This window comes from Procambarus clarkii, chromosome 58, assembly GCF_040958095.1.
Source record: "Procambarus clarkii isolate CNS0578487 chromosome 58, FALCON_Pclarkii_2.0, whole genome shotgun sequence".
NCBI lineage: Eukaryota > Metazoa > Arthropoda > Malacostraca > Decapoda > Cambaridae > Procambarus > Procambarus clarkii.
This window is the reverse complement of record NC_091207.1, coordinates 5,538,562-5,566,201: the sequence shown is the minus strand read 5'-3', so window position 1 is coordinate 5,566,201 and position 27,640 is coordinate 5,538,562. Positions and strand designations below refer to the sequence as shown.

Genomic DNA, 27,640 nt, shown 5'->3' with positions numbered 1-27,640 from the left:
ACATATGTACTAATTCATAAGCAAGATATTTACTATAAGCATTAAATCATATATGTGCTGTCTTGTGCGAGAACGGGTTGCAGGGTGAGAATGGGAGCATAATACACTACCACTGACAGTATGAGAATGGGGGGCATAATACACTACCACTGACAGTATGAGTATGGGGGCATAATACACTACCACTGACAGTATGAGAATGGGGGGCATAATACACTACCACTCACAGTATGAGTATGGGGGCATAATACACTACCACTGACAGGATGAGTATGGGGTGCATAATACACTACCGCTCACTGGATGAGTATGGGGTGCATAATAATTACTACATATAGTATGAGTATGGGGTGCATAATAATTACTACATATAGTATGAGTATGGGGTGCATAATGCACTACCGCTCACAGTATGAGTATGGGGTGTATAATACACTACCACTCACAGGATGGGTATGGGGTGCATAATACACTACCACTCACAGTATGAGTATGGGGTGTATAATACACTACCACTCACAGTATGAGTATGGGGTGCATAATACACTACCGCTCACAGTATGAGTATGGGGTGTATAATACACTACCACTCACAGGATGGGTATGGGGTGCATAATACACTACCACTCACAGTATGAGTATGGGGTGTATAATACACTACCACTCACAGGATGGGTATGGGGTGCATAATACACTACCACTCACAGTATGAATATTGGGTGCTTAATACACTACCACTGACAGGATGAGTATGGGGTGCATAATACACTACCGCTCACTGGATGAGTATGGGGTGCATAATAATTACTACATATAGTATGAGTATGGGGTGCATAATAATTACTACATATAGTATGAGTATGGGGTGCATAATGCACTACCGCTCACAGTATGAGTATGGGGTGCATAATACACTACCACTCACAGTATGAGTATGGGGTGCATAATACACTACCACTCACAGGATGAGTATGGGGTGCATAATACACTACCACTCACAGGATGGGTATGGGGTGCATAATACACTACCACTCACAGGATGGGTATGGGGTGCATAATACACTACCACTCACAGGATGGGTATGGGGTGCATAATACACTACCACTCACAGTATGAGTATGGGGTGCATAATACACTACCACTCACAGTATGAGTATGGGGTGTATAATACACTACCACTCACAGTATGAGTATGGGGTGCATAATACACTACCACTCACAGGATGGGTATGGGGTGCATAATACACTACCACTCACAGTATGAGTATGGGGTGCATAATACACTACCACTCACAGTATGAGTATGGGGTGTATAATACACTACCACTCACAGTATGAGTATGGGGTGTATAATACACTACCACTCACAGGATGGGTATGGGGTGCATAATACACTACCACTCACAGTATGAGTATGGGGTGCTTAATACACTACCACTGACAGGATGAGTATGGGGTGCATAATACACTACCGCTCACTGGATGAGTATGGGGTGCATAATAATTACTACATATAGTATGAGTATGGGGTGCATAATAATTACTACATATAGTATGAGTATGGGGTGCATAATGCACTACCACTCACAGGATGGGTATGGGGTGCATAATACACTACCACTCACAGGATGGGTATGGGGTGCATAATACACTACCACTCACAGGATGGGTATGGGGTGCATAATACACTACCACTCACAGGATGGGTATGGGGGTGCATAATACACTACCACTGACAGTATGAATATTGGGTGCTTAATACACTACCACTGACAGGATGAGTATGGGGTGCATAATACACTACCACTCACAGTATGAGTATGGGGTGTATAATACACTATACTGACAGTATGAGTATGGGAGGCACATAATACACTGCCACTCACAGGATAAGTATGGGGTGCATAATAAATGAACTAAGAAGGAGTATATAATTGTCAAATGAGTGCGTGGGCTCAGTCACAGCTTGAAAGCTAATAAACTCAGGATAGGTTGGGGACGGCCGCAGCTTCAACGAACATACGCTGAGGATAGATTGGGGACGACCTCAACTTGAATGATTATAAGCTGAGTATAGGTTGGGGAGGCCGCCGTATAGACGTGCACGTCTTAAAGGTTTGTTGCAGCAGAGAAAGTTCGCTGAAACATAAACATTTCGAATAAAAGTGAATAGAACAACGAAAGCCGGATAAAATAAATTTACACAGTAAATAAATTAGACAACAGCTACACCGGCCAATATATATAAGCAGGAGAGACGTGTGTGAACAGCTGGTCCATGAGGTCTGGCTCTAGAAGTCTGAACCTGGAGGTTTGCCTCTGGAGGTCTGGCCCCGGAGGTCTGGCCCTGGAGGTCTGGCTCTGGAGGTCTGGACCTGGAGGTCTACCTCTGGAGGTCTGGCCGTGTAGGTCTGGCCGTGTAGGTCTGGCCCTGGAGGTTTGGCCCTGGAGGTCTGGCCCTGGAGGTCTGGACCTGGAAGTCTGGCCATGTAGGTCTGACCCTGTAGGTCTGGCCCTGGAGGTTTAGCCCTGGCCCTGGAGATCTAGCCGTGAATGTCTGGCCCTGGAGGTCTGGCCCTGGCCCTGGAGGTCTAGGCCTGGAGGTCTGGCCTTGGTAGTCTAGCCGTGAAGGTCTGACCCTGGAGGTTTGACCCTGGAGGTTTGGCCCTGGAGGTCTGGCCCTGGAGGTCTGGCCCTGGAGGTCTGGCCCTGGAGGTTTGGCCCTGGAGGTCTGGCCCTGGAGGTCTGGCCCTGAAGGTCTGGCCCTGGAGGTCTGGCCCTGAAGGTGTGGCCCTGGAGGTCTGGCCCTGAAGGTCTGGCCCTGGAGGTTTGGCCCTGGAGGTCTGGCCCTGAAGGTCTGGCCCTGGAGGTTTGGCCCTGGAGGTCTGGCCCTGGAGGTTTGGCCCTGGAGGTCAGGCCCTGGAGGTCTGGCCCTGGAGGTTTGGCCCTGGAGGTCTGGCCCTGGAGGTCTGGCCCTGGAGGTCTGGCCCTGGAGGTCTGGCCCTGGAGGTCTGGCCCTGGAGGTCTGGCCCTGGAGCTCTGGCCCTGGAGGTCTGGCCCTGGAGGTCTGGCCCTGGAGGTCTGGCCCTGGAGGTCTGACCCTGGAGTTCTGGCCCTGGAGGTCTGGCCCTGAAGGTCTGGCCCTGGAGGTCTGGCCCTGAAGGTCTGGCCCTGGAGGTCTGGTCCTGGAGGTCTGGCCCTGGAGGTCTGGCCCTGGAGGTCTGGCCCTGGAGGTCTGGCCCTGGAGGTTTGGCCCTGGAGGTCTGGCTCTGGAGGTCTGGCCCTGAAGGTCTGGCCCTGGAGGTCTGGCCCTGAAGGTGTGGCCCTGGAGGTCTGGCCCTGAAGGTCTGTCCCTGGAGGTTTGGCCCTGGAGGTCTGGCCCTGAAGGTCTGGCCCTGGAGGTTTGGCCCTGGAGGTCTGGCCCTGGAGGTTTGGCCCTGGAGGTCAGGCCCTGGTGGTCTGGCCCTGGAGTTCTGGCCCTGAAGGTTTGGCCCTGGAGGTCTGGCCCTGGAGGTCTGGCCCTGGAGGTCTGGCCCTGGAGTTCTGGCCCTGGAGTTCTGGCCCTGGAGGTCTGGCCCTGGAGGTCTGGCCCTGGAGGTCTGGCCCTGGAGGTCTGACCCTGGAGTTCTGGCCCTGGAGGTCTGGCCCTGGAGGTCTGGCCCTGAAGGTCTGGCCCTGGAGGTCTGGCCCTGAAGGTCTGGCCCTGGAGGTTTGGCCCTGGAGTTCTGGCCCTGGAGGTCTGGTCCTGGAGGTCTGGCCCTGGAGGTCTGGCCCTGAAGGTCTGGCCCTGGATGTTTGGCCCTGGAGTTCTTGCCCTGGAGGTCTGGTCCTGGAGGTCTGGCCCTGGAGGTCTGGCCCTGGAGGTTTGGCCCTGGAGGTCAGGCCCTGGAGGTCTGGCCCTGGAGTTCTGGCCCTGGAGGTTTGGCCCTGGAAGTCTGGCCCTGGAGGTCTGGCCCTGGAGGTCTGGCCCTGGAGGTCTGGCCCTGGAGTTCTGGCCCTGGAGGTCTGGCCCTGGAGGTCTGGCCCTGGAGGTCTGGCCCTGGAGGTCTGACCCTGGAGTTCTGGCCCTGGAAGTCTGGCCCTGGAGGTCTGGCCCTGAAGGTCTGGCCCTGGAGGTCTGGCCCTGAAGGTCTGGCCCTGGAGGTTTGGCCCTGGAGTTCTGGCCCTGGAGGTCTGGTCCTGGAGGTCTGGCCCTGGAGGTCTGGCCCTGAAGGTCTGGCCCTGGAGGTTTGGCCCTGGAGTTCTGGCCCTGGAGGTCTGGTCCTGGAGGTCTGGCCCTGGAGGTCTGGCCCTGGAGGTCTGGCCCTGGAGGTCTGGCCCTATAGGTCTGGCCCTGGAGGTCTGGCCCTGGCCCTGGAGGTCTATCCGTGAATGTCTGGCCTTGGAGGTCTGGCCCTGGAGGTCTGGCCCTGAAGGTCTGGCGCCGGCAGGGCTGTCCACACTTTCTCTGTGTTCCGCTTTCTTGGGCCTCGTCAGCATAATGGGTGGAGTGAGTGGGCGGCGGTCTGAGGCATCCATTGTGTCTGTCGGTCAGTCTAGTGCGTGCGCGCTAACCGTTAGTGTCTACAGGTGTGTGGAACAGTGTTGTGTGTGCGCGCTCACCATTAGTGTCTACAGGTGTGTGGTCAGTGTTGTGTGTGTGTGCACGCTCACCATTAGTGTCTACAGGTGTGTGGGACTGTGTTGTGTGTGCACGCTTACCGTTAGTGTCTACAGGTGTATTGGACAGTATTGTGTGTGCATGCCTACTATTAATGTCTTCAGGTGTGTGGTCAGTGTTGTGCGTGCGTGTTTACCGTTAGTGTCTACAGGTGTGTGGGACAATGTTGTGTGTGCATGCTTACCATTAGTGTCTACAGGTGTATGGGACAGTGTTGTGTGTGCATGCTTACTATTAATATTAATGTCTTCTGGCATGTGATCAGTGTTGAGCGTGCGTGTTTACCGCTAGTGTCTACAGGTGTGTGGGACTGTGTTGTATATGCGCGCTTACCATTAGTGTCTGCAGGTGTGTGAGACAGTGTTGTGTGTGCATGCTTACCATTAATGTCTTCAGGTGTGTGGGACAGTGTTGTGGATGCGCTTACCAATAGCGTCTACAGGTGTGTGGGACAGTGTTGTGGGTGCACTTACATCAGTATCTGCAGGTATGTGGGACAGTGTTGTGGGTGCACTTACCCTCAGTGTCTACAAGTATGTGGGACAGTGTTGTGGGTGCCTGCTTACTATTAGTGTCTACAGGTGTGTGGGCAGTGTTGTGGGTGCACTTACCATCAGTGTCTACAAGTATGTGGGACAGTGTTGTGGGTGCCTGCTTACTATTAGTGTCTACAGGTGTATGGTCAGTGTTGTGGGTGCACGCTTACCATTAGTGTCTACAGGTGTGCGGCGGGTAGGTGGTTCCACGGCTTTACAATCATATGGGTGAAGAAGCATCTCCTGTTTGCAATCTTCAATTGTGGCTTGTTGAGCTTGAACCCGTTGCTCCTCGTCCGTGTTACATCTGACCTTTTGAAGAAATTGTCCAGCTCAGCGTTCTCCAAATTGTTTAGTATTTTAAAAGTTTCGATGAGATCCGCTCTGTCATCCCTGGTTTGCATTGTTGTTAGCGCAGTGGCCCTCAACCGTTCCTGACACGAGAGATAATTAAGCTCTGAGATAATTTTTGTTGCCCGGTGTTACATCTTCTCCAGAGCAGTTGTGCCTTTCTGAAGATGAGGTCCCCCATTCCTGGATGCAATAATCCAGGTGGGGACGCACAATAGACATATACGTGAGGTTCTTCGCCCGAATAGCCGGTTACCGTTTCCAGAAATGTGAGCAGGTTAGTAAGGCATGATCTGTTTTTAACAAACCCATGTTGCATTGATTTTACAAGATTGTTCTCTGTGAAATTTTGGATGATCCTCTCCATTAGGATTCTCTCCATGAGCTTGCAGATGTGTGATGTCAAGCTAATCGGACGGTAGTTTTCACTTTTCTGCCTTTTCTGAAAATATGGGTAACATTTACATATTTGCAATAATCCAATATATATATATCACCTAATCAGGGAAGGGGCCGGTCGGCCGAGCGGACAGCACGCTGGACATGTGATCCTGTGGTCCCGGGTTCGATCCCGGGCGCCAGAGAGAAACGATGGGCAGATTTTCTTTCACCCTATGCCCCTGTTACCTAGCAGTAAATAGGTACCTGGGAGTTAGTCAGCTGTCACGGGCTTCTTCCTGGGGGTGGAGGCCTGGTTGAGGACCGGGCCACGGGGACACTAAAGCCCCGAAATCAACTCAAGATAACCTCAAGAAGGGGAACTATCCTTTGGTCCAGGATTTTTCTGAAAAGAGGTTTCAGTGGTTTACGACTTTGGATTAAAATCCATCCAGACCTGGGGCTTTTGAGTCCTTTTAGTTTGTCAATGCTCTTCTTGGTTGTGTCGCATGTATTGGGTATATCCCTTAATTCATTCTCTTAACCTCCTTCAAACATCTGTGTTAGTGATTGGATGTTGATCAATCTTTCTAGTGTGAACCTTGATTTAAATTATTCATTCAGAGTGTTGCTGCCCTTTTATCATCCAATATAATTTGGTTAGTCTCATCTTATAGGTGTCCTACTGAGTCCTTTGTTTTGGTTTTACATCGTGTGTATGCATAGAATGGTTTTGTATCTTCCTTTATGTTTTGGGCAAGTTTTAATTTGTTTCTTTTGCCTAATCTGATTTCCTGGGTAGCTGAATTTAATGCTTTTTATATATTTCATAATCCATGGTGTTAATCGTGGATTTATGCCGTCTCCAGAGGTTCCGTTTAGTTATTAACGCTCTTTTTACTACCTGTGTGATCCATATTGTTCCCTTTCTTTTCTTTCTCCTTTTTAGCACATATCTTTGAACGAGTTTAGTAATGTCCCTTTTTTCAATTTTCCCATGATGTTTCCATGCCGTGATCACCTATCAGCTCCCTCTCTTGAGGTGTTTTGCAATTCCTGTCTCATTCCCAGGTTGTCGCTATGATCCTCGATGGTAATCAAGAAGATTATTATCATGGACCTTTACGAGAATTTCTGTAATTATATTCTATCTTAGAATATTGTAATCACACGATAGGGTGAGATTTTCACCTACTTGAATTTGATCGATCATGCTCTCTTCTGATGTTAGCACAAGGTCCAGAATGCTGTTTCCTCGAGTGGGCTCTACCACATGTTATATGATAAAGGAGTCCTGAATCAGGTCTACAAATTGATCACCTGCTTGAGATGTTAGATTTACCCAATCAATTGACTCGTGGTTAAAATCGCCCATTATAAGAGTTTGGGTGTGTGACGCAACATTGATGACATTATGCAGATCAGTAACCTACTCTGCTGCTGCTGTGTCAGCTCTGTAATATACTACCCTAGTCAGTATGGTACCATGTTGAGCTAGTATATCGCATCATATAGACTCTGAGGATCCCGTGATGTTCAGTTCCTCATTGGGTGTTGCATTCAGGTCCTCTTTCACATAAAGCCTGCTCTTGTTGTTCTGTCCTCTCTGAACGGTGGATGATACCCTTGGAGGAGGAGGAATTCCCCTTCAATAATGTCCACTCGTCCCCATGTTTCACTTATGCCAATGACGAGTGATGGTGATGTCAGTATGATTGATCAAATTCATGTGGAGGGAAAAGCTAATCCACCTCATGTGCTCGCCATATTTTTAGATGAACTACGAATATATAAACCCACATAAAGGTCAAAGATGATGAATTTCTAGATTACCAGCGATGTGACTATCAAGGAATGAGAGAGGAATTGCAAACTATCTCCTGGAGGGAGCTGATAGGCGAACATGGCATGAAAGCATCATAGCAAAATTTTAAGAGGGTCATCACGAAACTCATTCAAAAATATGTGCCGAAAAGAAGAAAAACTAGAAAGGGAACTAGATGGATGACAAAGGTTGCAAAACAAAAATTGGTAACCAAGACGAATCTCTGGAGAATGTATAAATCCACGATGGACATCAATGATTATCAGTTATACAAAACTCGGGAACTAAAATCGGCCCCCCAGAAAATCAGATCAGCTGAAAGAAACCACGAAAGAAAACTTCTCCAAAACATAAAGAAAGATACAAAATCGTTCTATGCCTATATAAGAAGTAAAATCAAAATAAAGGACTCAATTGGACCTTGAATAGATGATACTAACCAAGCAATAATGGACTATAAAAGGGCAGCAAACATTCTAAACGAATATTTTACATCATTCACACTAGAATGGTTAGATGACATCACATCACCCTCAAAAATATTTGAAGGAAAGTATGAGAATAAATTTAGGGTTATAGCCATAACATGCGAAATAATTACGAAAACCATTGCCAAATTAAGACTCAAAAGCTCCAGGTGTTGATGGCATCCAATCCAAAGTCTTACAGGAACTGTCAGAAGAAGTTTGCCTACAATGAAACTACTTTTCACAGTCTTTGGACTAAGGGGTTCAAAGAATCTTTGATTTCCTAGATTGGAAATATGCAAATGTCACCCTTATTTTCAAAAAAAGCAGAAAGAGCTTAGCAGAAAACTACCGCCCGATCAGCTTGACATCACACATCTGCAAGCTCATGGAGAGAATCCTTTTGGAGGGAATCATTCACCATCATTCGGTGAACAGTCTTGTACAATCGACACAACATGGGTTTGTTAAAAACAGATCCTGCGATACAAACCTGCTCACATTTTTGGAAACGGTCACCGCTTCCAAACCGGTGGGTGGTTTTTCATGGATTTTCCTAAGACTTTGATAAGGTATCATATGAAAGACTGGCAAGGATATCACAGGCCCATTGAATAAATTGTAAAATATTATACTAGATAAAACAATGGTTGAAAGAAAGAAAACAAAGGGTCGTGATAAATGGGAACGAATCTGAACGGAGAAATGTGGTAAGTGGAGGTACCACAAGGGTCCATTTTGGGCCTACCATTTTTGCCATATACATCAATGACATAGATGAGAATATTGCAGACCACATCATCAAATTTGCAGATGACACAAAGACTTATGTAAAGTGGAAAATAATAATTATATTGAAGCCTTACAAAGAGATCTACATGAACTCCACAAATGGTCAAAAGACTGGCAAATACTTTTAAGCATCGACAAATGCAAGATCATGCATGTAGGGCATAACAATTGAAATGGACTTGGTGTGAGGACGGGTTGTGCAAAGAGCATTTTGCGATGACAACAACAGAAAAATCATCAATTCTATTGCATCACTGCAGTGATCGGCTCCACAGCATTAAGGCTGTGCTTTCAACCCATCCTCTTAAAATAACGTCGCTTTTCTCTCGTATGCGCGCTATGGCCAAAAATGAACGTAATTTGAAATGAAATCGACTCACGAAATTGATGGGCTGTTTCGTTTTCTGTTTGAGTCCACCGGCTTACACGGTTAGGTTAGGAGAGGAAACTTTCATTAACGTTTTTCATGACGTTTTGAAACCTTAGGAGAATTTCCTGCCCTCCTAACCTTCCAGAGGACCCTTAACTTACTGTTTTGGAAAAAAAATCCAAAATTTTATTTAAATTTTTTCATTTTCAAATTACGGTTATTTTCGCCCATACGGGCAAACTGCCAAATTCAGATATAATTTGTAAGAGAACAGGTTGGTGCTTTATGGATGTTAAATGTGCGGTTTGAAGAGAGAATTGTATCATCTGTATGTACAATTTGGTAGTGGGTCGTTTAGAGCATTAAAGAGTTTAGTTAACACAAGACTCAGAACGCACTTAAAATTAAGATTAAGATTTTTTTTCAGGTAAAGGTACGGACATTGAAGATGAGTAACAAACATAATGTTGGATTTAAAGATAAGAGGTAGTACATACAATACCTAAAGCCACTAATCCACATAGCATTTCGGGAAAACTTAGAGGACAATGACCTACTCACTGACAAACATTCCAGATATAAGCCTCACTGGTTGAAACACTCTTACGTTGGAGTATCTATGAGTAGTAGGGATTACAGCGTAAATGTGATTTTTTTTTTCAGCCCTGGAAAATAGACGGTGTAAACGGGATTTTTTTGGAAATCCCGTTTATGCTGTGAGGTTTCCTGATCAAATTGCCAGTCCCATTTAAGCTGTGGGGTTTCCAGTTAATTTTCCCACTGGAAAATTAAACGGGTAACCCTGTTTAATCTGTGGGGTTACCTTATCATTTGAAATATCCAGTTTAGCGCTTCGTGTTACCTTATATTTTTTCAGAGTTAAAGACTGAAATTTTTCAAGGACCAATTTTGGATAAAGTGTTCATAAATGTTTGTTTAGAATTCTTATGGGGTAAATTCATGTAACATGCATGACCCCCCCCTTCCTTAGAGTTCACACCCAGGGAAGCCTTCTCCAAGAGGTGAGCCCAGATGACCTCCAGATTATCTTGTATGTTGATTAAAAAATTCCTGGGTTAGTCTTAGTCAGCTAGTTTCAAATAACATCCATGGATCTCCCCCTTTTAGCCAGGTCAAAGGTCAGTCACACACGTAATTAATAATTCCTCTCTTGAACAGTGTATGGTGAATGTCAAACAAGTTTAATGGAAATTCTTGAGTGTTTGTGCATGTGTGGCCCGACCTCTTTTTGGTGTACATAGCAACAGCAAATCTCCCCCTCCCCCCTTTTAGGGTGTATATATTGGTCCTATAGCAGACTTAGGGACAGAGTGCGGGACACCGGGGTCGAGAGAGGTCTGTAAAGAACATCTCACAGAGGGAGTGACAGAGTGATTCCACCGGATGGAGAGACAGAGGTCTTAAGGTAATGTGTGTGATCTCTGAGGTTTTGTTCCATGTCCAAATTTCTTAACTTTTGGCCAGTGTTAGAGTAGGATTTATAAGTGGTGATTAGCATAATTTTGGTCTCAATAAACTCATGTTAAATTTCCCGCCTGTGTCAATTGTTGAATCCTCTTAGCCTTTTGGATATATTGGCTGACAACTGTCCCATAATTAATGACAGTCATAGAAAGTACTCTCCAAGTCAAGCAATGTTTCTTGCCTCGTTGCTTGATATAGTCTCAATGGTGGTGGCAGCGTTATTTAGTCCTGTGTAGCATTTCATTGTTTGCAGTGTACCTTTTGGTTCCGGTGTAACCATCATATGTCAGCTCATATTACAGTGTTCAATAACAGTGTTACCAAGTGCAACCGATAGGAAGTGTTACTCAGGATACGTAGTAGTGTGTACATTATTAGTTAGTATAGTGGTATTACATTCAGACCGAAAATCACTCATACGTTCTTCATGAGTTCTTATGGGAGAAATTCAAAATTTTTCAGAGTTCCGTTTTACGAAAATATTTCTGAGTTCATATAATCATAGAATTTACGAGTGTAAAACCGAAATTTGGTAAAAAAAAAAAAATCAGAGAATATTGTCATAGAAGTTTTGTTAAGGAAAATAGACATCTTAGCAATAAGTTTTAGCTTTTATATCCTTTTACAGTTATTTCACCTGTAAAAGACCGAAAATTATTCAGAGACCATTTGAAAACCAATTTTCTTCAGAGTCCATTTAAGACCGAAATAATTTTTAGGACCATATAAAACTAAAATGAGACAGATTATTTTAGACCCAAATAATGTCAGAATCCAGTAAAAGACCTAAATTAGTCAGAGTCCAGGTTATGGTCGAAAATCAAGGCAAAGTTCATTTTAAGACTGAAATTCGCCAGAGTCCACTTTGAGACCAAAATTTAACAGAGTCCCATAAAGACTCAAAATTAGTCAGAGTCCAGTTCATTACCAAAAATTAGGCAAAGTTCGTTTAGAGACCAAAATTTGACAGAGACTACTTTGAGACCAAAATTAATCAGAGTCCACTTTGAGTCCAAAATATTTCAGGGTTTTACTTACACCTACGTTCTTAAAGAGTTCTTATGGAGAAAATTCAAATATTATCAGAGTCTAGTTGTGACCTTAATATATGACAGAGACCATTCTAAGACCAAAATTTGATAGAGAACATATTTATAAGTGTAGTTTCGCTACTAACAGCCCAATTTTAGCCCAATTTAAAACATATTTCTCATATTTCATATCATATTTCATTGTCATATTTCTCACGTAGTAAAAATATCAATGCAGTTACCAAACTCTAGCTCATGTCCCTTCCTTAGTCCCCTGTCGTATATTTAATACTAACAGTCCAATCCCCTGAAACTTAAAACGTAGTTATTTCAGACGTAGTGAAAAAGATCCGAACAATTACCGAGTTCTAGCTCCTGTCCCCACCTTAACCCCCTCTCATATCTTCATTAATATTCTATCAATGTCCCTGAAATTTAAACCAGCTATATTTCAGACACAATAAATAAGATCCAAACAATTACCGAGCTCCAGCTCCTGTCCCCCTCCCTTACTTCCCTCGCATATATTCTTTAGAATCTAACCAATTCCTCTAAGATTTAAAACATAGAGATTTCAGACGTCATAAAATACAATAATTTAGTTACTGAGCTTAAGCTCTTGTTGCCCACCTTAACCCCCCCTCTCATATCTTGTTAATATCTTATCAAAGTCCTGAAATTTAAACCAGCTGTATTTCAGACACAGTAAATAAGATCCAAACAATTATCGAGTTCCAGCTCCAGCCTTCCATCATAGTTCATTTGTATATCTTTAGTAACAAACCAATTTCCCTGAAATTTAAAATCTCTCTATTTCAGTCATAGTAAAATAGATCTAAAGAATTATCGAGCTCCAACTCTCGTCCCCACCTTAGCTCATTTGTACAAGTTCTTTATTGTCAGACTATTCCCTGAGATTTAAGATCAATATATTTGTACCATAGTAAAATAAATCAAGACTTTAACCGAGATCCAACTCTTGTCCTCCGCTTTAGTTCAGTGCTCATCAAAATTAATTCAGATCAAGACGCTCTCAAGTCTACACGAGCTCACTATAGCCCGTGCTGCTTGGAACTCTTTGTTCCAGGTAGCAAATCTTTAACAACAACAACAACTCAAGTCTATCACCTTTATTACCCTTTTTTTTACTCAGCCATGTAAATAATCACTAACGAGCTAATATTCACATGGTAATAAATATCACACGGTCATATTGCATCTTACCTTCAATACCCTTTGTTTACTCGGCATGTAAATGTAATGAAGAGTAACTTTGGTGTCTCTGAATGTATTTTTGTTGTCTCGAAGAGTGTCTTTGATGTGTTGAAGAGTGTCTTTGAAGTCTCGAAGACTATTTTGTGGTGTCTCTGAGTGTGTCCTTTGGGTGTTTCTTTGATGTCTTTGAATGTGTTATTGATGCCTCGAAGAGAGTCTTTTACGTCTCGAAGAGTAACTTTGATGTCTTGAAGAGTAACTTTGGAGTCTCTGAGTGTGTCCTTGATGTCTCGAAGAGTGTCTTTGACTATTTTTTGTACTCCACGAAGTAATGTTAGTTTAGAAAGTATTGAACGAAGCTACACTTGACTATTTTTGTACTCCACGAAGTATATTGTTAGTTACGAAAGAGCTGAAAGAAGTTACATTTGACTATTTTTAGTTGGGGGGAAGAATAATTTTAGTTAAGAAACGATAGGTAAACATGATGAACATGAATATTTTTAGTTGATTGATAAATAATTTTAGTTCAAAATATGATGAAAGTGACTATTTTTTTAGTTGAATGACGATGGATAAAGTTAGTTATGAACAGTGTTGGAAAGTTTCCTTTGACTATTTAGCTAAGAGAAAAAGGCTATTTTTAGTTAAGAACAGCGTTGAACGAGGTTAATCGTTCAAGTTCCTTTTGTTGAATGACAAGTGATTTTAGTTAAAGCAACAAGAAAAGTATGTCTGGGTAAATTAGTACTGAATGGAAGAAAACATTTGTACGTTTGATTTTAAAGAACATGCAAGAGAATGTGTTGAATACAGTGAACATACGGGGAACATGACAAAGAACACAGTGAACATGACAAAAAATTTAGAAAAACATGTAAGAAAAGATGATGATGAACACAGTGAACTTGTGGGGGAATGTGCCAAAGAACACAGAAAACATGTAAGTGAAGGTGATGAACACAGTGAACATGCAGGGAATATAAACTTACAGAGAACATGAAAACATGATAAAGAACATAGAAAATATGATTAGAATGTGCAAAGAACATTATGAGACTATGACAAAGATTACAGAAAAATGGAGAAACTGGTGAAAAATATGAAATGAATATGCTGTGAATATTTGAAGAAATATGAATGAACACAGAAAACATGGAAGAGAATGCGAATAACGCAGTGAATATAGAAAAAATATACATATAAAGTAGGATTATTGAAGGTTTGGATAAGTTGGGAAATGGGGGAGATGTATTGGGGGAGGTACGGGATGAATAGGTAGTGGAGGAAGGTAAAGGGTGAGGGGAGATAAGGGTACAAAGGAGTTGGGGAAGGTGAGGGAGGGTAAGGTAAAAGGTGTGAGGAGATAAGGTCGAAAGGGAAGGGGAAGGTAAGGGGCGGGGAGGTAAGGGGGTTAGTGTTCTCCCCCACCCCCCTTACCTTGTAATGGGGAAAGAAGGTAAAGGGTGTGGGAAAGATAGGGTGCGATATGACCATGTGATATGACCGTGTTAATAACTATTTACATAGCCGAGTAAACAAAGGGTATTGAAGGTATATTGTGGAAGAAGCGGATGAAAGATGTTCTCGCAGAGGTGTTTGAAAATATTGAGTACATCATCTAGTTTTGTGATTGTTATAGCATTCTGTAGTTAGCATTTAAATAGTGTATGAGTTGATGCCTGTAAACGTTTGATCTGAGATCAGAATTCTTGAGGTGTTTGTTTTTTATGTTGTTCAGCTTGTTCTATGCCGTGTTTCCAGTGTTTGGTGTGGTCTTCATGTAGGCTATTGAGAATGTGATTTCTGAGTGTAGCGAGGTCCCAGAGTACCTGTCCAGAGCAATGTAAGTTGTGCGAAAATCTGCTGAAATAACGAACTAAGAGGCGTTTGGAAGCGATGACAATCGACTTGAGAATGGTCCAGGACGGACCGAAACGTCGTCGTCCCTTCACCTTCTAGTGTGTGGTCTGGTCATCAACAGGCGTTTGGAACGAATAGAATGGGTGTATGTGAAGCGAATTTTGTGGTTTGCCTCGTGGATGGAGGCGATAGCTGCTGGTATAATGGTGTCTTGAATTTTGTTGTTTGTGTAATCAAGTGTGAGGTCAGTGGCGTCGATGTGCTGCATGAACATGTCACAATTTGCCTGATGATAGGAGAAGTGAGGAGTGGCTGGGATGGAATGAGAATGGGGTTGGTGGAGAATGTGAGTATTACTGGAATGTGATGAGACCCCGTGAGGGGCTCAGGTGTGATGAGGTGTTGGTGATGATTGCCAAGTATAATGATGAGAATGAGATCAGGCCGCCCAGAGCCAGAGTGGGAGAAATAGGTCAGGTCAAAGGAAGGAGAGACGTTTTTGAATACATAGTTAATGAAGTTGTTAACCATGTTGGTCGAAAAGTAAGTTAGCGTAATTGACGATCATGTTAATATCCTGCTCAAGAATACCTGTATTGGGACGATTGTAAGTGGTGCAGAGTATGAATGAACCCATGTACTCACCTAATTGTACTCACCTAATTGTGCTTGCGGGGGTTGAGCTCTGGCTCTTTGTTCCCGCCTCTCAACTATCAATCAACTGATGTACAGATTCCTGATCCTACTGGGCTCTATCATATCTACATTTGAAACTGTGTATGGAGTCAGCCTCCACCACATCCCTGCCTAATGCATTCCATCTGTTAACTACTCTGACACTGAAAAAGTTCTTTCTAACGTCCCTGTGGCTCATTTGGGTACTCAGTTTAAACCTGTGTCCTCTTGTTCGCATACCACCCGTGTTAAACAGTTGTTTATCTTTATTTACCCTGTCAATTCCCCTGAGAATTTTGCAGGTAGTGATCATGTCTCCCCTTACTCCTCTGTCTTCTAGTGTCGTGAGGTGCATTTCTCGCAGACTTTCTTCGTAACTCATGCCTATTAGTTCTGGGACTAGCCTAGTGGCATATCTCTAAACTTTTTCAAGCTTTGCCTTGTGCTTGACAAGGTAAGGGCTCCATGCTGGGGCCGCATACTCCAGGATTGGTCTTACATATGTGGTATACAAGGTTCTGAATGATTCCTTACACAGGTTCCTGAAGGCAGTTCTGATGTTAGCCAGCCTCGCATACGCCGCAAATGTTATTCTTTTGATGTGGGCTTCAGGAGACAGGGTTGGTGTGATATCAACTCCTAGATCCTTCTCTCTGTCCTTTTCATGAAGGACTTCATCTCCTATTCGGTATCCTGTGTCTGGCCTCCTGTTTCCACTGCTGAGGTTGTTTCCACTGTTGTGGGGCTGCATCTTGGACGGGGTCAGTAATTTGGCCTTGGGGTGGGAGGGGGACCTTGATAGAAGCCAAAACATGTATGAATACACTCTGGCTTTCTGTCCTTCGACACAATGAATTAATTACTAGAATTATAAATAAAAAGGTGAGTTTGGGATGGTATGGGATCGTTACGGTTGTCAAAAGGTCCGTTTTCTGTGTCGGCCGGCGAGGTGCTGGCTGGAACTGTATGGGAAACTGTAGAAGATGTAGCGGCTGAAGGAATGTGAGAATGTTGGGGAATTTGTACTGTGGGAGAGAATGGGACTGGTCTTAGGAGATAAGAATGAGGGACAGATATGCTAGGAAGGCAATTGTGCATGAGAAATATGGGAAGATAATCACCAAAGCCTCGGATCATCCTTAGCCTTCAGGTACGCAGCATGGACGCAGTCCGTAACTCTTCATGGGATAAGCGCTGAAGACGAGAGTAGGATGGAGGTTGAGAGAAGAGAGGGGGAGAGGGGTTACTAATGAGCCATGTTAGGTTGGTGAGGGTACTGGTGAGGGTGCTGGTGAGGGGTGGGGAGCAAGTGATTGGCATAAGTACCTGTGTGCATAAGTACATAAATTTAGGGTCCCTGTAGTACAGCATCCATTCACACTGCTTCCCATTGAGGATGTGGACACATTGTGACCCAAACTTCTAAAGGTTAGAGCTACCCCCCATGACGGTCATGCTTCGGGAGAAGCAATATTCTAAAGGTCCTGTAGGACGTGGCCGACATCACACCCACTGACATTAGTCAGGAAGGTGATGATATCGCGTTCTTCATTTCACGCGACGAAGAACTAGAAAAACTCTTGGCCTTACGATGTCATACTTCGCAAGGAGCTCCACCTACATCCTCACTTCCCACGTCAGTTCCTGGCCGGAAGAACTGTTTTTACTAGCAGGACCAGCAAGTGGATCGCAGGCCGACCGCAACATAAGGTCATGGACAATATCGAGGACGAAAATCCGAACCTGGGCGTATTCAACCCAGAGTTCTGCAGCACCGACAAATCATCAATGAAGATTACTCTTACCACCAGAGCTGCGGCTACCCAGGCTGCCACACAAGGTTTCTACTGCTTCGGTTTACAAATACAATCCCACCAGGTAAAAAACGAATAATACCATGATATCCAGCAGTGCTTCAAGTGGTACGAGCTCTCGTACCCCCCCCACCAACAAGTGTCAGCGTTCCGTCGTGCAGCCTGTGCGCACTGTACCATCACTACTCCATATGCAAGGCAACAACCCATCGCTGCTTGCTCTGTGATGGCAATCATCCCGCAATTTCCTACCGCTGCCCCAGCAGACAGGAAAACATCAAGGCCCAGGTTGAAGCCAAGAGAAACAACCTTTCTATCTCCGAGACCAGAGATAGAAAGGCGCTTAACTCACTACCTCAGCTCCCACCAACCCACCAGAAGACTTTCCATTCTTACCAAAGAGTGGCTCCTCCACCAGGCGACCCAGCCCTCACAGTGGGGACCCAAGAACCCACAGTCTCCTTCACAACCCCCTACATTATGTGCAGGCATTATCCCTGGATTTATTAGACTAGCGGAGAGGCTTGCCGGACCAGACAACTACCGTTTTGTTAGTAAACTAAACACATTATTATCTGTTAGATTAAGGACCTGCCCGAAACGCTGCGCGTACTAGTGGCTTTACAAGAGTGTAAATACTGTACTATCCAATGTATTCTCACAAACCCAATGCACCTTCTTGTATATATATAAATAAATAAATAAATAAATAAATAAATAAATAAATAAATTATACCTAGCCAATGGCCTGGACCCCATCAGACCCCCTGGCGCAAGTCTCACTGCCTCCACTACCACTCCGGAGACTACCACCAGGACGACCACCACAAGGTCGATTTCAACACAGACTCCAGAACCACCCAAAAAAAGGGCGGCACAAACAGAGGTATTTCCCTCTCCAGCTCCCTACACTCCTACCATCACCATCTCAACAGCCGCGCTAGCGCCATCATCATTTCAGCAGATGATAACACCACTACCAACGCTCCTGAATTACCTTCTACCATGAATTACCGATACCTGAGCCTACCTCAGGCTGCGAGGCGAAAGACGAAAACACCAACTATTGAGGTTACGGACTCCTCAGACGAGGAATTCTTAGTAGGAGCTCCACCGCCGCACCCCAAATATGACACCTACTCGGTACAAGACCTCCTCATAGAGACCACCTCACCAAACTCCAGCGACATCATTGCTCAGCCAAAGTCTCAGGCAAAGAAAAAACGGAAGACCTAGAGGTCACACTAACCTCACCAGCTCCATAACTGGTACAGCCAGCCCTCCAGGGCTGAAAACCACCATGACGGCCCCCATCCATCCCCAGATCTCTAGTATCAGCTATTGATACAGATAATGACCTCCAAAGAGCCTCCACTTACGGGCTCACCATAGCCCGAGCTATTTGGAATCTAAAACAATAAGACAGTCCCGATTGTACAGTCGAGTTCCCTCTCGACGCACAATCGAGAATTCCGGGTTCGAGACAGAAATGGTTGGGCACGTTTCGTTTCACCTAATGCCTCTTTTCACCTAGCAGTGTGTTAGTCAGCTTATTGTGACGTTGCATCCTGAGCGGGGTCAGTAATTCGGCCTTGGGAGGTGGTGGGGGGGGGGGGGGAACGCAACACTAAACACCACACTGGCGACGAGGATGAAAAGTGAACGCCGGTATTCGTCCAGCTCAAAACCCAAGGGAGAAGCATGTGGAGGTCTTGGTTGTAGGGTTGATATAAAGCCATTGCTTGGTTACTGACTTTAATACTTATAAAGATACGTGACTAGCAGCGTCCAAGCTTGGCGGGCGACCTGCACGCTCCCTGTTGTTTACCGTCATTCTGCTGGCGTATGAAACACAGCGCATACAAATGGATGATGCCGTTTGCTATGAACATGACATCCCTCATTTTCTTTAAAAAGAATGAATACAGGATGTCTACCATGCTTGTAGCACAAAGCATAGTTATTGACACAAAGTAAGTTATTAACATATCAAAAGATGTTGCATACATTTTACATGATAAAGCACACAAAGAATTTAAACAACTTAATCTTTACCACTCAGGATTTCAATGTTAAAAATACAAATGCAATATTAAACAAAAATGAAAGAAACTATACTACAAAGCTACAAAATATTGAATGAGAGATCTGCATTATTCAAACAATATTAAATTTAGCATAATAAGTAAATACTTAGTATTAAATAGGAACACAATTAATCATCAAATCGCTTAGGGCGTTTACAATGACGTATAGGATGAGAGTTCTTAAACACAAGAATATCCAATGATGAATTGTTTGTTGAGTTATAACTTATTTTTTCATTATTGTTTGTTCAACTTTGCACTTCATCATTTTCTACACTAGTTGGAATCACTTTGAAATAAGCCAGGTGATCGAGTTTGTGACATCTTTGACACAATAAAAGATGTTGGTGGTGACAAAGATTATAACATTGCCAAAGCCAGATTATCTGAACATTTCAAACCTAGACAAAACACTGCTATGGAAATTATGCGTTTCAGGAGAGCCAAACAAATCTTTAATGAAACTGTAGATCAATACCACACACGTCTACAGGGTTTAGCAGCACATTGTGAGTTTGCTGATGTTGACAAAGAAATCAAACAACAAATAATTTAAACCTGCACATCTACACGTTTCCGTCGAAGAGCTCTAGAACTTGTTGATGATGAAAGTTCTCTTACCAAGATACTGGACATTGCTCGTTGAATGGAAGATACTGCACGTGATGATCCTGTCATGGAGTGCAGTGCCAACAACGGTTCTGCCAGTGTTACTAACAGTGATGAGGTACGTAAAGTTCAGGGAAGACACCGTGATCATATGAGGTATCATAGCAAACCCAACAGCAATTTGAGCCGAGAACCACATCACAACTGGTGTTGGAAATTTCCAACACTGACACACTACCATTGTATTATAATACATCATTATTATATACTAATTACAGTAGTTATTAATTCCACTAACGGTAGTGTTAACACAAATTAATATTTCTTTATCTGAGCATATTGCTAATATTCTCACGACATTCGAGAGGCAGGATTGCGTCAGATAATGTCCATATAAACATATTTATTCCCAATATGTTAGAGAATTGAATGGGGGGTTCTCTAAATTTATCAGTATTCCGTACAATAATTAACTACGGATAATATAGTCCCAATAATCCAAAACCGAGAGTTATTAACTGAGATTATTATCAAGTAACAGTTTTATCTGTTATGTACGAATGCTATGGAGGAAATAAAATTTCTCTGCATTTCTCGATTAACACCATTTAACAAGAATATGATATTATTTAATTCCCTATAATTGCAACCCTATTCTCATTAACGCATTACATCAGTAATTACACGGAAAAGAATTATCCGTGATTATTAAATTCTGTTGTGAATGCGTGAGACGAGTTGAGAGAGGAAGGCAGAGAGACGCCATTCGCCATCTGGCTTATCAAGCGACGCCAACAATCACATCGTGCGTCCCGGGAGAGTCGAATTTCCATCAATTCTACGTTAGGCCCTTGCAGTTAATCGGCCTAGGAGCGTGCAATTGCTCCAGTAGCAATCTGGGATTGCTTCAGTGGACGACCAGCAGGTTAAGTGCCCTAGTATTAGTTATATCATGAGATCTCTGTGTATATCTTTTTACTGTGCACTGTCCATCGTTACGCTACGCGACCTCCCCAAACAATAAGTACGTCCATAAGGAATTAATTTTATTCCTTCTATGGCATAGTGAGCATACTAGATAGTAGGTGTAAACAATTAGTATATTCAGTTGAAATTTCAGCTTGTGTTGTAAGCGGTCATGGTCCCCATGTTCCCACGCCATGCTCGAGCTCACGTGTTGCAGCAAGTAGCAGACGACGCCATTGCACCTCTACCTCTCCGTTCACAATTATAGCTAAGCAGCTGAACCCTTTTCTATTATTTCTTTGATTGAGAAAAATCTAGAATCGATTATCAGTCGAAGATATTTAGTTTATTTGATTTGAGATATCTAACGTAATATGATAGCCTCATAAAAGTCAAATGAGAATAATTTCTTGGTTAATCAACATATAATCTTTTTACCATTAATCAATTTATCTAATGTTTCTTAATATAGTATTTAGTAGAAATTACTAATTTTATTCGAGGAAGAACCAGCCTCGATGAAGCGTACTGGGAATAGATTACTTCTGGTATTAACCCCCCATTTTGTGAAGGACGGAAAGTTTATTCTCGAACATTAATATATTATACAGCCCCTTGAAGTTTAAAGAATAATCTTTAATAGTTTCTTACCCATAGGCACTGGTGTTTCAATCCTTATCATTTAACTTTATCTGTTTCCCTTTTCAGTCAAAATAGGGTGGTCCTTCGATTAATTTAAATTAATCTATTAATTAAATATCAATCAATTAATAGAGAGTAAGCTTTCTTCCCAACAACTGGGGTCAAGGAAAAGAATCAAGCAGTCACAACGACCCAAATCAGAGGGTGTCAACAATTTTTTTTTATAATTGTGGAGGAGACTGCCCACATCAAGATAATGTGTATCCTGCTCAAGAGAAGTAGTGCTACTGGTGTGGAAAACTAGATCATTTTGGTGGTATGTGTCATTCCGCACTAAAGAAACCACAGTCAGTGAATAAAAGTACTGTACGAGGATCAGGTCGTAGGGGGCGAAATGACAAACACAATATTGCACCTCATATCCAGAATGTTAATAATGTACAAAACAACATGTCATTACTACTATTCTCAAATGACAGTGAATGTGATTATACTTATGGAGTACAATCAACCACAGAATGGAATGATCTTCCAAACAACCCAGAGACTATAGTATTCATTGCTGGTATTTGTCTCAAAGTTCTCACTGACACAGGATCAAACATTAACACCATTGCTGAGTGCCACTATGAGAAGTTAAAAAAAGGCAGTTCCGAAAGCTTGAGAACTACAATGGTAAAGCCACTGCCTATACTTCAAAGGTAGCCTTGCCAGTGGTTGGAACTTTCACTACATAGATTAAGTCAAAGAGTGCCATGCTCACTACTATATTCCATGTTGTTAGGAATGCAAGGGAGTTCCCTTCTCAGTTACAAGACTTCAACCAAATTGGGGCTACTTCAGCTTTCTAATACTGTAACAGTGACATCTGTAAACATTGTTGATGCAATTGTTGCTGAATTCTCTGATCGATTTAAATCCATAGGTTGTTATACAGCTAGCAAAGTACATCAGATGTAATTCCAGTTGCCAACCACATCCCCGACAGCCATTCCATACTCACAAGAAAGTCGATGCCAAACTGGATAGGGTGATAGAACACCATGGGTAAGCCCAATTGTCACTCTGCCAAAGCCGAAGAATCCTGAAGAGATACACATCTGTGTCGATATGCGTGTTCCCAACAAGGCAATAATGCATAAACGCCATCCTACTCCCACTGTAGATGATATGATATTCCGCCTGAAAGGTGCAAGTGTATTCAGCAAGTTAGATTTAAACAAGGGTTATCATCAGCTTGAATTTTATGATGATAGTCGCTTCATCACAACGTTAACAACACATCGAGGTCTGTATAAGTACAAGTGGCTGAGTATTGGCATTAACAGTGCTGCTGAGATAATCCAGCATATCATCAGCCAGGTATTGCGAGATATACCTAATGCTGACAATATGTCGGATGACATCATTGTTTATGGCCGTATCCAAGCTGAACATGACAAGGCTCTTCGTGCAACATTGCAGTGCTTACGAGAAAAGAATCTGACGCTTAGCCTAGCAAAGTGTGAGTTCAATCAATATACAATTGAATTATTTGGACATGTACTTAGTGACAAAAGTCTGTCTCCAGAGCCTAAGAAAGTTGCAGATATCAAGAATGCTGCACCTACTTCAACGTCCATTGAAGTACAAAGTTTTCTGGGAATGGCAAACTACTGTTCTCGCTTCATTCCAGATTTTGATACCATTACAAAGCCTCTACGTGAGCTCTTGAAGAAGAATGCATCATGGTACTGGAGTGATGTAGAGCAAAATGCATTTGTTGTTGTGAAAGATGCACTAGTAGAGAATGCGACTGATGCATATTTTGACCCATCATTGGACACTGAGCTAACGGTAGATGCTAGTCCTGTTGGTTTAGGTGCTGTTTTAGTCCAACTACAAACCTGATCAGCCAGATTCCAGAGTAGTAATTGCCTACGCCAGCCGTTCTCTCACAGATGTTGAACAACTATACAGTCGGACAGAGAAGGACGCTCTTGCTCTTGTTTTGGGCTGTGAACACTTCAATGTGTATCTGCTTGGTGCACCCATCACCACGATAGTCACTGACCACAAACCATTGGAGACCATCTTCAATAATCTGAAATTCAAACCTCCAGATTGCATTGAGAGATGGCTCTTCGTCTGCAACCATACAACTTTACTGTGAAGTAGAAGCCGGGTGTAGGTAATCCCGCTGATTACATCAGTCGACATCCTGCCGACAGTTTCACCATCACCAAACATCAACAAGTTGCCGAGGAATATGTACACTGTAACCTGCAATGCAGTCCCTAAGGCCCTTCACTCTTGATGAAATCCGTACTTCAACTCTAGAGGACCCAACTCTGCAAGCAACAGTGGATGCATTGACCTAGATAAAGTTTCCACACAACCTACCCTCAGGGTTGACCAAGATGCATTCAAAGCACTTGGACGTATCCAGACATAATTGAGTGTTACGCAACAACGCGACACTGTGCTGTTAGGTACAATCACTATGTACTCATATCATCATTCCAGCAGTTCTCCAGCACCGTGCTCTGAAGCTTGGACATCAAGGTCTTGTTAGGACCAAACAGCTGCTACGAGAAAAGGTGTGGTTTCCTGGCAGTGATAGATGTTCCAGCGTTTTCCAGTTTGTGCCTTGGGCGTTGAGCAGGGGTCCGGAGCCGGCTTGACTGTGAGGTACTGGGGTCTGGCGGGCCCTGGAGGCACCTGAGTTCCATCTGGATGTGGAGGGCGGCTGGCTCTCACTCCGCCGGGGTTGTTACCCTGTGTTTGGTATGGGTTGCCGGTGCTTGCCCTCGGGGGGTATTCGCCTGTAACCCGTCCTCAGAACAAGTCCATTTCATCCAGCGGTAGAGCGACGGTGTGTATGTTTAGTGAGAGTTTGTTGGTTGACATTCGTGAGCTGACTTTTTTAATTCGTTATTTACAACATTATTTAGTGTGTGTGGGTTGGGGTCAGAGTAGATAAAGGTAATATCGTCAGCAAATAGTATAAGTTTAAGAATGTTAGAGATATTGGGCAGATAATTGATGTATATAAGAAGTAGGAAAGATCCTAGGATGCTACCCTGTGGCACTCCTATGGTTAATGGTAGAGTGGGGAAGGTTATATCATTGATGGCTACATATTGGTGTTTGTCACTAAGATAGAATCGACTATAGTTCAGGGCAAGGCCTTGGATTCCATAATGGTGAAGTTTAAGTATGAGGAAGTTATGGTTAACAGTATCAAAGGCCAATGAAGAATCCAATTGGAAACTTTTTTTTTCAATGACTGTGTAGATTATATCAAGCAGACTAATAATAGCATCGTTAGTACTCTTCTGGGAGCAGAAGTCAAACTGACAGGGATATAGTATGCTGAATTTTACGAGGTAGGAGTAGAGCTGTTTGTAAATAAATTTTTCAAATAATTTTGATAATATAGGTAGATTTGATATTGGTCTGTAATCGTTTATGTCTTGATTGATTGTTGCCGCCGAAGGCGGCTAGTTTATTGCGCACCCCATATTCATCCTGTGAGCGGTAGCGCAAAAACATTACAGAGGGCACAAAAGGTCTTTATCAGACCTCATCTTAGATTCATACTGCCGTATCGCATCCTTTATGAGCTGGCATACTCGGGCTTTTTTTCAAGGATATCAGGAAAGGTATGACACTCTAGAGATTTGTTGAACAGCAGAGCTATGGGTTGCGCAAGGGTAGGGGCGGTACTCTTGTATACCATAGATGGTATTTCACTAATGGTCCCAGCTTTGTTTTTTAGTGAGTTAATGATGGAAACAGCATCTGTCGGGCTGACTGGTAAAAGGAGACGAGAGTTTGGATAGCTGCCTGTAAGATATGTAGTAACATGTATCTGATGCTGTGGGATTTTTCTGGCAAGGTTAGCACCAACTGATGAAAAGAGGCTATTAAATTCAGTTGCCGTTTCTAAATCTGTTGCAGGTGTATAACCATTGTTGGAGAATTTTATCTGCTTGTTATGTGATTGCTGTTTAGATCTTAGGATGTTAGAGATGACTTTCCATATGTTGTTAATGTTCAATTTTGCTTCTTTGAATCTACTCTCATAATAGGAAAGTTTCGATCTTTTTATTATACTGGTAATCATTGATTATCATATTGATACTGATCTTGATTGATATTGATCTTATTGAGTAAGCATTGATCTCTTATCTTCTACTTTTGTAACTAGGCCAATCCTAAGTTTTTTCATATTCATGTTTCTTGTTGATTGCTTTGAGCATGCCACTTGTGAGCCAGGGATTGTTTAATCTTTTGCCAGTTACTTCCTTGGCGAGGAGAGGGCAATGAGTGTTCTAAAGGCTTAAAGTTTTGGAAAGGAAGATGATGGCTAATGAATTTATATCTTGTGAATTATTGCGTTCAGATTCCCAGTTTATATTGTGAAGTGCATTTGTGAGATTGCCAATTGCTGCTTCACTGTGTAGCCTGAAGATAAGTTTCTGGGTATCTGGAAGTGTTAGATAGGATAGTGGTCAGTTGTTCTGCCAGTGATTATACCAGATGCAAAGGGTGTTGTTATATTAGTTTATAAGTGGTCTAGGTAGTAGCGGAGGTTTGAATGAATCGGGTGGACTTAGTGATTGTAAGGATTAACATACTGGAATTCATGCTGTTTAGGAAATAGTGAACGTGAGGGCTATTTTGTTGAAATAGGTCAAATTTGAAGTCACGTCCTTGAATGATGAGATTTTTATTGAGTTTGTAGTTTATGATAAGATTCATTGGGTTATCTGAGAATGCAGTTATATTATTATTGGGAAATCTATAGATTGCTCCAATAATCAAAGAGTATTTAAGGAATTTAATCGAGAATTGAGCAAAGGTATATTCACAGTAATCGTCTCTATCACTAGTAACACTATTGCAAATAAAGGTATTTTGGTTATAGATAGCTGTGCCACCTCCTTTTTTATTTGGCCTACAGTTGTGAATGGCTTTATAACCAGCTAAGTTTTAAAGTTTGGTATGATCTTTACTCAGCCATGTTTTTGGTAAAATAATGATCGATAGTTTAGTACCCAGTGCTGTGAGTAGTGAATTTACATCATAGAATGTTTACCGAGTGATCTGATATTTTGGTTGAAAACTGATAGGCAAGTATTATTTTGGAGTTTGTTTTTTTGCAAGGTTTGCTGTGTAATACCTGCAGGAGTGTTGATCAATATGCTGGTTATTGTAGATGTCTGACAGCAGATTTAGTTCAGGGTTAATATCAGCTTGCATATTTCGTATGAATACGAAAAGAAATTTAGGAGTGGCCTAGTTTCAGTGGAAGTAGTTAAAAGGTACTCGTCAGTGCTTACCAGTATCATAAGAAAAGCAAAACTTTCATATTATGAGACTAGATTCAAAGAAGCAAAAGGCAACATGAAAAGCACATGGAATACCATCTCTAACATCCTGGGAACTAAACAACACTCCCACAACCAGATAACACTCTCTAAGGATGGCCTTACCCTGTCATCTGACTTAGAAATGGCGAATGAATTTAATAGCTTCTTTTCATCGGTTGGTGCTAACCTTGCAAGTAAAATCCCACAGACTCAGACACATATCAACACATATCTCTCAGGCAGCTATCCAAACTCTCTTCTCCTCTCACCAGTCAGCCCGACAGATGTTGTGTCCATCATACACTCACTAAAATCCAAAGCTGGGAACATCAGTGAAATCCCATCCATTGTATACAAGAGCGCCTCCCATACCCTTGCGCCACCTATAGCTCTGCTGTTCAACAAATCCCTTGAGTGTCATACCTTCCCTGATATCTTTAAAAAAGCAAGAGTAACGCCAGTCCATAAAGGAGGTAATCCGTCAGACATAAACAACTATAGACCAATATCGAACCT

At 42.9% G+C, this 27,640-nt stretch overlaps 1 protein-coding gene across 1 annotated transcript; it reads right to left on the bottom strand.

Annotated features, from left to right (window-relative positions):
- Positions 1-2,384: 2,384 nt before the first annotated feature.
- LOC123768020 (collagen alpha-1(I) chain-like) lies at positions 2,385-18,470 on the bottom strand. The gene is made up of 4 exons (XM_069306483.1): positions 18,461-18,470; positions 13,141-13,418; positions 5,857-5,990; positions 2,385-4,506 (listed from the first exon to the last, which is right to left on the bottom strand). Exons 1-4 carry the CDS (start codon positions 18,468-18,470, stop codon positions 2,385-2,387), a joined length of 2,544 nt encoding a protein of 847 aa, XP_069162584.1.
- Between the last annotated feature and the right edge of the window lie 9,170 nt (positions 18,471-27,640).